This window comes from Penaeus vannamei, chromosome 29, assembly GCF_042767895.1.
Source record: "Penaeus vannamei isolate JL-2024 chromosome 29, ASM4276789v1, whole genome shotgun sequence".
In the NCBI taxonomy this organism is placed as follows: domain Eukaryota; kingdom Metazoa; phylum Arthropoda; class Malacostraca; order Decapoda; family Penaeidae; genus Penaeus; species Penaeus vannamei.
The window spans coordinates 22624102-22634101 of record NC_091577.1 but is presented as its reverse complement, the minus strand read 5'-3'; the positions used below and the strand labels follow the sequence as shown (position 1 = coordinate 22634101).

At 37.3% G+C, this 10000-nt stretch overlaps 1 protein-coding gene across 4 annotated transcripts in view; it reads right to left on the bottom strand.

The window, feature by feature from the left end:
• LOC113809763 (inositol monophosphatase 1) overlaps positions 1–6076 on the bottom strand; it is a 10976-nt gene extending 4900 nt beyond the window's left edge. The window contains exons 1-6 of one of the 4 annotated variants that reach the window (XR_011399773.1): positions 5942–6067; positions 3744–3877; positions 3229–3488; positions 2582–2687; positions 2176–2327; positions 683–834 (exon numbers count right to left, since the gene is read on the bottom strand). Coding sequence is in view for 3 of the 4 variants with exons in the window: in XM_070142501.1 (XP_069998602.1) it covers positions 683–834; positions 2582–2687; positions 3229–3488; positions 3744–3877; positions 5942–6007 (718 nt within the window). In the remaining variant the exon portion in view is untranslated. Of the gene's footprint in view, positions 1–682; positions 835–2175; positions 2328–2581; positions 2688–3228; positions 3489–3743; positions 3878–5941 lie in introns of all 4 variants that reach the window. The other 3 variants (XM_070142501.1, XM_070142502.1, XM_070142500.1) reach the window with 3 other exon arrangements.
• Positions 6077–10000: the final 3924 nt, after the last annotated feature.

Sequence of the window (10000 nt, the reverse complement as noted above, 5' to 3'; positions counted from 1 at the left end):
ACTTTCAAAATGTTAAAATCATTATCATCATTATGATAATTATCACCATTTCAAAATATTTCACTTATTTCTTCATCTGTCCATAACATACTTCAGCTCTTGCTTGCCTTCAAACAAAATTCCGAAGAAAGTGTATATATAATTATTCTTCTATATTTACATCTTCAGAGTATGTTTGACCTTACAAAATACCCATGTCAAAGGATCAAGTACAACATTTTAGACAGCCCGTTAGGTATAAAATTATTACAAACACAAGTATATTTGCTGTTAAAAAGACCAGTCCCAAAGTCATTAATTCAAACACTGGATGGGGAACTTCAGGAGCAAAGAACACAAACCATAAGATCTGTTTTTTCAAGGGAAAACAATTGTAAAACTTCAGAAGCTTGAAGTTACTTTCCACAACACTGAACTTCTCAATTTCCTGAACAAAACATCCTCCACCACCAAACAGTATGTTTATTTAGCCAAAACCAGCCTCATAATATGAATGAGATACATCAGAATTTCTTATCCAACATGATATTGACCTCGCTATTCATTTCTTCAACCATGGTCTCTTCTATCAATCATGCTTATTGATTCATTTTCATTATTTACTTTCTTAAGTGTTGTGTTGTAGCACAAGAATAACTTGTTAATTAGCCCCACCCCATTGGTCTTTCATCAGGACACCAACCTTCCGTGTCGCACACATAACCCCCAGCTTCTGTAAGTATCAGGGTACCAGCTGCCATGTCCCAGGCGCAGAGCCCAAAGTGATAGAAGACATCGCCCCAGCCTGCAGCTACGCTCGAGATCCCAAGAGCCGCTGAACCTACCCCACGGAGACTGGAACAACACCAGGATCTGTCACTCAATTGTGCATGCCTCAGATTTTCCTAGTCTATTATTCTTGCTTATGAGGGCATATGGAAATAGATATAAAAGATTATGCCTGAAATCTCACTTTTCTCATACTGAAAAGTAAGGGGTTCAATAAAGGCAATAGCCAGAAGATGCTTCCTAAATAAGCTTAACTAAAATACAATACCAATCAGTTTAAGTGATAATCATATAAATAATGTGATGCCCACTTTACTGCATAAATACTGTACTAATACAATGCACAAGAAAAAGTTGAAAAGACTATGTCAGAGGTACCTAACTAGGACCCAAATTAGTCTAGAAGCTAAAGCAATCATATCCTTATATCCACCTATAGGCCTATATCATAAACATTTATATGCAAACATATATACATACATACTTGCATGCATGTGTGTGTATATGCATATGCATGCATATATATATATATATATATATATATATATATATATATATATATATATATATATATATATATATATATATATATATATATATATATATATATATATGCATATGTACATGTACATGTACATGCATATATATATGTGCATGTATATGTATATATATATAGAAGTATATGTAAATGTAAATATAAATATATGCATGTACGTATACTGATGTATGCACATGTATGTGAATATATATGTATGCATGTTTTTATGTATTTATGTATAGACATGTATGCATATATGCATATGTATGTATGTGTATGTATGTGTATATACATATGTAAGTGTATATACAAAAGTATATATGTACTTATGTGTACGTGTATGTGTTTATTTATATATGCATATGTATGCATGTATGTGTGTATGTTTGTGTATATGTTGTGTGCATGTGTGTGTGTGTGTGTGTGTGTGTGTGTGTGTGTGTGTGTGTGTGTGTGTGTGTGTGTGTGTGTGTGTGTGTGTGTGTGTGTGTGTGTGTGTGTGTGTGTGTGTGTGAGAGTGAGAGTGAGAGTGAGAGTGAGAGTGAGAGTGAGAGTGAGAGTGAGAGTGAGAGTGAGAGTGAGAGTGTGTGAGTGTGAGTGTGAGCGTGAGTATGAGTATGAGTATGAGTATGAGTATGAGTATGAGTATGAGTATGAGTATGAGTATGAGTATGAGTGTGAGTGTGAGTGTGAGTGAGTGCGTTCGTGCATGTGTGTGTGTGAGTGCGAGCATGTGTGTGAAAGCCCTAAATAGGACAGCCATCCACCATTACCGAGAAGAAAATAAGTCACCCTCATCCCATACTGACATAGGCCTATCCAATAAACTAAGAGCTCAAGAAAGATAACCGTTGAAGCTGCAGTTCTACCTTCGGTATCAATCACTATTCCTCCAGCCTCCTTGACCAAGAGGGAGCCTGCAGCTGTGTCCCAGCAGTGCACGCCAAAGGTGTAGTACACATCAGCTGCACCCAGAGCTACATAGGCCAAGTGCAAGGCTGCTGAACCCATTGTGCGACACCTTTGCGTGATACTAACATTTACTTCAGGAATGGCTGAATAGAGACATTAATAATTTGTTTATAATCTGTGTTTATTCATGATGTTCGTATTCTGAAAAAAGTTAGACTCAAGTATGCATACACGTTAATATATATACATATGAAGATGATATAAATAAGAATCCATCTCTTTCTCTCTCTAAAAAAAAAGGCAGCCAATAAAAAATATGTCACGGCTGTTCCAACAAAGACCTCATCATTTCTTCTTACTTACCCATGGACTTTTGGCATAAGATTTGTTATGTTGGTCAGCACAGTGTTGACTTTCTCAGGGTCAAGGCTTGTACCTATCTCGGAGAAGACAAGAGCCTGGCCAAGCTCTGAAAAGAGTTGTTATGGTCAGCACAGTGTTGAGTTTCTCATTGTTGAGGATTGTGCCGACTTCACAGAAAACAAAATTGAGGTCAAGCTCAGAAAGAGGAGGGGTTTGTACTTCTAGACAAGAGGTTCCCAAACTGGGGTATACATAGTTACCCTGTTTTTACATGCATTTTTTTTTTTTTTTTGTAGGTACAAAACTTAATCCTAATTTCTTTTTCTTTTTCTGATTTATATCAATCTGGCGTGCATATCTCACTTAAGGATCTCATTAATTTTGTAAAATTCAGTGATTATATTAATTCCAATGCACTATATTACTCAATGTATTTTTTTTAGGTCTTAAAAGAAATTACTGAAATTTGAAAGGTTTTGCATTGATTATACAAAAAAGCTTTAAAGGGTTCCTCATTTACAAAAGTTTAAAGACCACTGGTGTAGACTCTAAAATATCTAAATATAATTATGCATATCACTGTCATAAATTCTATCCAGAAATTTTCACCAATATCATGGGACCCCAAATAAAAGTCCCTCACTCACCTTTCTCCCCAGACACAGAAAGCTTCTCGCCATTCAGGAATGATCCTTGCCCTTTAATGGCAGTAAACATCTGCTCAAGCACCGGGTTGTACACGACACCTACAAGGGCCTCCTTCTTTACCCAAAGTCCAACAGAGATGCAAGTGTAGGGGAAGCTATGCACAAAGTTCATGGTCCCATCTATAGGGTCAATGATCCATGTTGGCTCATCAGTCAGGATGCACTTCTCTCCAGCGGATACTGACTCTTCGCCAATAAACCTGGGAATATTAGCCTGGCTTTTTTAATCTGCTGATCTGGCTAACTGCTTATTTCTCATGTGTTGGAATACTTATATTATATACAAGATCCTGTTAATCTTTACGGTATGGATGCACTAAGCAAGGACAAAGTAAAGATGATATTCTTGTACAAGACAAAAAATTAGGAACTTAATCTCTGCATCCATACTATAAAGATTTATCTTAAGATCCCAATATCCTACTGAAAGGATGAAGACTTAATTGGCAACTAACTTGTGGTCAGGGAAGGCCTCAGACAATCCAGAGATAAGCATCTTCTCAACTGCCTTGTCTGATTCAGTCACCAAATCTACTGCTGAGCTCTTAGTCTCAATATTCTTCTTCTTTTTGATTGCCTCTCGTACAACCTTTGGGAAAAAGATAAACAATTAGTGAAAATAAAAGTAAAAAACATATAAATTACCCATCTTTCATCAACTTGATCATGAACAAGTGTGTATACAACTTGAATATGTCATAGAGGTTTGCTGGGATTTACAGCCACAGAGACCATGACAACCACTCGACATGTACCACTCAAATTTTCAATTCCTTAGGGTACTTTTCTAGAACATTTGATATCACTGAATTCCTATCGATGTTTGCTAACATAATAGATCAGATATACTCACTGGAATCAGTTAATATGCATAATATGAATATCCCACATTAACTTCAGTATTGAGGGATGTTTACCTCTGCATCTCGTGTCATGCAAACCTGTCCAGGGTCTATCTTGCCAATCACATGTGGTGTAGATTTTGTATTCTAGGTGGGGGGGCAGCGGCCAACCCAAAAGGGAGGTTTTTGGGACACAGCCCCTAACAATGGCAAAAATACATAATTACCCCATAATCTAATTGTGCCACTTTCCAATGATACTTCATGCCCTCTCCACCTATCAGGTCATACATAATCACTATTGTTGCTAAGTGCTGATTAAAACCACTATGAGTGTAAACTTGACAGAATGAGGAGTCATGATACCAAATTTGATGGGTTTTCAGATGCTGACATGTTCTACAAAGTTACCAGAGAAGCTCCCTCTGAGGACATAGTTATAACCCACTGGATCTGGGTGACATGATTGGGTTAACCCATTGGCACCGGGTGTCATGTACGTACATGCCATGGCTGTTGTGGACCAAACGCCGGGGGCATCATGTTATGCCCATTCCCGCGCTACTGGCTCATTGGATGGAGGTTGTTTTTCTCCAGTAGTAGTGGCTTCATTTATATGGTAAAGATTTTAGGCAATGGCACCTAAAGTGAAGGTAAACCTTCAAAATTTTAATATTTCTATAAAATTTAGCAAAATAAAAGCTTTTAGGTGCTATATGTCGTTCGCAAACTACCGATCGAGCCGGGCGCAAACAGGGGAAACTGCCGGTGCGCGCCAACAATCCCGTGCATACGTAAACTTGCCAAAATTTTTACCCGTCGATGATAGGTTAACAGGAATGCATCATGTGCAGAAACCAACTATTTAAGCATTTTTTTTCTATAATTCTCCAGGCATTAAAATGGATCCCTGTGACATTTCAGCCAAGTATCCTTCATAGTTTTTAAACTATCAAATGAAAATGCACATCATTCACTGCATGCCATGCTTTTTCTTTGGTGAAATTGTTGACTCAGCTTAAACTTCACAAGGATATGTCTTCAAAACAGTAAAAGAAATCAAGGGCTTTCCCCGCGCAAAAAATATTTGGTCAAATTCTGTCCACAAAAATGTAGTTCTCTGGTAACTTTCTGCGCATGCTTATTCTTTTTTCAATCATCTTCCGCACATAAAATTCTTTGAATCTTTCCGCGCACTTGTTTCTCATCATCTGTCCGCCGATCTATCTGCATAAATGAAGACAATATTCCCTGTGCAAGAAAAATACTCAACAGTCTGGTATATAGCTGGTCAAATTATCATGTTTGATTTACTCAATCTTGCTATAATTACCAAAATTAAAACAGCTCCAGGGAAAATGTTTGTTTCAATTTTGGATTCAACAGGCACTGTGGAAGTGGTGATCCCTATCGTCTTCAGTAGGCCTAACATGGTGTACTAAATATTTTGAATAACATATTTTGAAAATATTACTGTCTCAAAATATGAGACACGCTGCCTGTGCACAATACATATTAATTGGATATGGTTAATAATTTACATTCGAATAAGTATATATATACAGCCATAGAAAATCTAACAAATACAACAGTAGCCTTCCCATACCTATATATCTACCATTCCATCAACAACACTCATGAGATTTCGAAAATCAATATCCCAAAATTGCTTACGTAAAAAGGCCTAACGAAATATTCCCTTCCATCACCCCTTAACCCGGCATTACCTCTATTCTCTTCCATTACATCATTAAAACATATTCTACAAACGTTAATGTATTCTAATCAACTTAATCAATAAAATCACCAACCTTTCCCGCCTGTTTGACGAGATCTAGAGCCACATCGAAGCATTTTTGGGCGTCGATTTCTGCCATTGCTATTACTCTTTGACGTGTTTTCTTCCGACTGTCATACAAGTGGCCGGGGCGGAATGTAAACACGCATTCATTGAAGGATTTATTCATTTTTATTTTTATTTCTTAAACAGTTTTCAAAAAATCTTTATTTCTATAGATGAAAAAAATTTTTCCTCTTTAATCTTAATTTCACGTTTGAACATTTCTTGAAATATAATTTGACGTTCATTGACGATTATATTCATTATTGCAATAAGTATGACACATGCATGTACATTTCTTTATCTATATTGATATTTATATCTTTACCTATGTATTAATTCATGTATATGTATGTATGTATGTATGTAACTATATCTCATTTTATGTAAACTACCCATTGCAAAGTGATTCCGTTTTCTTTGGTTGACTGGACTGGTCACACTTTCTATATTTTGTTTTTACTGGAACTATAGTATATTTCCATGCATTCAGGACCGAAAGTAAAACTGCTTTTAGAATGTGCATTAATTCTTTTAATTTTCGTATATCTGAATTCGTGACAGATAAATCGTATACTAACTAATCACTCATTATAATCATCATCATCATCATCATTATCATTGACATCACCATCATCAAATTTATCATTATCATCTTCAATATTATCATTATAGTCATCAGTTTCATAATCTTCGCCATCGTCATCCTCGTCATCACCATTACTATCATTACTATTACAATTACTATCACATTCGTATTTTATGTAGTCATCCTCGTCACAATCACCATCATGTCATCATCATTATTGTTTTATTGTTATTGAGAGAGAGAGAGAGAGAGGGAGAGAGAGAGAGAGAGAGAGAGAGAGAGAGAGAGAAAGAGAGAGAGAGAGAGAGAGAGAGAGAGAGACAGAGAGAGAGAGAGAGAGAGAGAGAGAGGGGGGGGGGAGAGGGAGAGAGAAAGAAAGAGGGACACACACACACACACACATACACTTACAAACACACACACACACACAAACACACACGCACACACACACACACACAGAGAAAGAGAGAGAGAGAGAGAGAGAGAGAGAGAGAGAGAGAGAGAGAGAGAGAGAGAGAGAGAGAGAGAGAGAGAGAGAGACAGAGATAGATAGATAGATAGAGAGAGAGAGAGAGAGAGACGCACAAACACACACACACACACGCGCGCGCGCGCACACAGACTTTAAAAAGGCTTTTGATAAGATGTCTCATAGAAGACTACTATGGATATTAGAGCACCTAGGTGGAGTGAAAGGCAACCTACTCGCATAGATGAAGGACTTTCTTCATGAAAGACAAATGAGTACAGTAATTAGAGGAAAGCATTCTACATGGCGACGAGTAACCAGCGGAGTGCCTCAAGGATCGGTGTTGGCGCCGATTATGTTTACTATTTTCGTCAATGATTTAGAGTCAAACATAAGCCCAGGTAGTTATCTGAATATGTTTACAGATGACGCAAAGATACAAAAGAGGATAACAGACGTCTAATGCCAATGCCTCCAAAGTGACATCGAGAACTTATTCACGTGGAGTTGTACATGGAAAATGGAATTCAATACCAATAAATGCCACGTAGTCAGATTTGGAGAAAGTAGAAATCGCCCACTATTCCAATACAAATTAGGGGACGCAGTATTAGACACAGCTGACAGGGAAAAAGATCTTGGGATAATCATAAATAGAAACCTAAATCCAAATGACCATATAAATGAAAAGGTCCACAAAATGTTAGGACTGATTGCCAACATGAAGAGGACATTCGTGTATGTGGGCGAAGATATGGCAAAGAAGATCATTAAAGCAATCATAAGATCAAGTCTTGAGTGCGGTGCAGCAGTATGGAGTCCACACTTAAAAAAAGATATTGACAAACTGGAAAGAGTCCAAAGAGCGGCGACAAGATGGGCACCTACCCTAAGAGATCTGAGTTACGAAGACAGACTACAGAAATTAGGACTTACTACCTTGGAAGAAAGAAGGAAAAGGGGGGACATGATTATGCTTTTCAACTGCATTACAGGAAGAGTGAAGATAGATAAGGATGACTTTTTGATCTTGAACACAAGAAGAACGAGAGGACACAACAAAAAGTTGACTAAAAAGAGGTGATAAAGATGTAAAAAAATATAGTTTCCCAAACAGAATTATTGAATCGTGGAACAGTCTCCCCAATCAAGTAGTGTGTGCCAAAACTGTGCATCAATTTAAAAAGATATACGATAATTTAAATATAGCAGACGGGACCAACTGAGCATAGCTCTTCTCCCGTATTCGAACAACTAGGTAAGAACAACTAGGTAAGAACACACACACACACACACACACACAGAGAGAGAGAGAGAGAGGGAGGGAGGGAGGGAGGGAGGGAGGGAGAGAGAGATAGAGAAAGAAAGAGGGACACACACACACACGCGCTTACACACACACACACACGCTTACACACACACATACACACACACACACACACACACACACACACACACGTACACACACACACAGAGGGAGAGAGAGAGAGAGAGAGTGTGTGTAATATTGTGAATATTCCAATTCCTATGCACGTTTGAAGCATTTGAAGCCATAATAAATGCTTAGGAAAGGAATAAAGATATCAATTCATTAAAGCAGATCTTAAGCAAACAGATCATTAAACACAACTGACAGTTCGAACCAAAAAATGTATGTGAAATATTCGTTCGGTTTTTCATTTACATTGTTGAACACCAAGCCTGTATCACTCATGCTTGCTGTATAATGTTAGAAAAAAACATATATATATGGCGTGGCGTTTTGAGAGTGACCCGTTAACTGACTTTTTCCAAGGAATGGAATATCCTTACGAAAAAGAGAGAGCAATCCGGCATAATCTGGATTTATCACAGTTAAGATAAACGTGTTGTGAGTGCAAAAATGCTGCTTTTATGAACTGCATCTTGTCATTAGTTAATTTCAACCTGCCAGGGTTATTGTACTCCGGTGAAAATAACTGTTCCTTCGCATCTCGATTTTCTGTTGCCTGCCAGGTGCTCTGCTCGGTTTCCAGGGCGGAGATTTCAGATAATTGATCACTATCATCATCTGCATTCTCTTGGTTAGCGAGAGAAAAGACACCAACGTATATTTGTATTTTGTGACGCAGTTCTCTCTTCCATGTAGAATCTCAATATATCTTTATATCTATATTCATCTATCTATTTATCTATATACACACACACTCATATTTCTGTGTGTCTGTGTTTATTCGTGTGTATTTATATATATCTATGTATCAGTATCTATCTCCTTGTATATATTTGATAAAAAAAATATACGCCCTGCCTCTGTACCTATATATGAAAAACCAAAGTAAGCGATATCAATTGATTTTAAGGGTATAAATTACAGCTGTATTTTTATGTAATTGTTACTGTTGGCTTTTTCTTAAAAGACTTTGATTTTATAGGAATACAGGTAAGAAATATATACACTTTCCCGATCAAGGAGGGTTGAGATTGCATATGCGAACCTAGAGATTTTTTTTTTTAGTTTCACTTCCATTTGTTACGATAGATATTCTTTGCTGTGACATTATCTGTTTTATTTTGCTTTCTAAATCTCCCCCTTTGTGCAAGGAATGGCCGGGGATACTGTTCACTGGTGGCGCGCAGGAACGAACGTAGGTCAGCAGGATTGCAAGACCAGCGGAGAGAGAGAGAGAGAGAGAGAGAGAGAGAGAGAGAGAGAGAGAGAGAGAGAGAGAGAGAGAGAGAGAGAGAGAGAGAGAGAGAGTGTAAGAATGAAAGTATATAACGTTATACGAAAGACCCCCATTAAAAATCATTCAGTTACATAGCTGCATCACGTTAAATTACTTTAAAATAAACCAGTGTCGTTCCCTTCGGTGTTACACGATATTAGGTAGATTTACGAAGATGAAAAAAACTGGAAATTTAAGACTCAAAAATGTACTAATGGAGTTGCTCAAAACTGAAAAAAAAAAATACAAACACCATTTCATTCT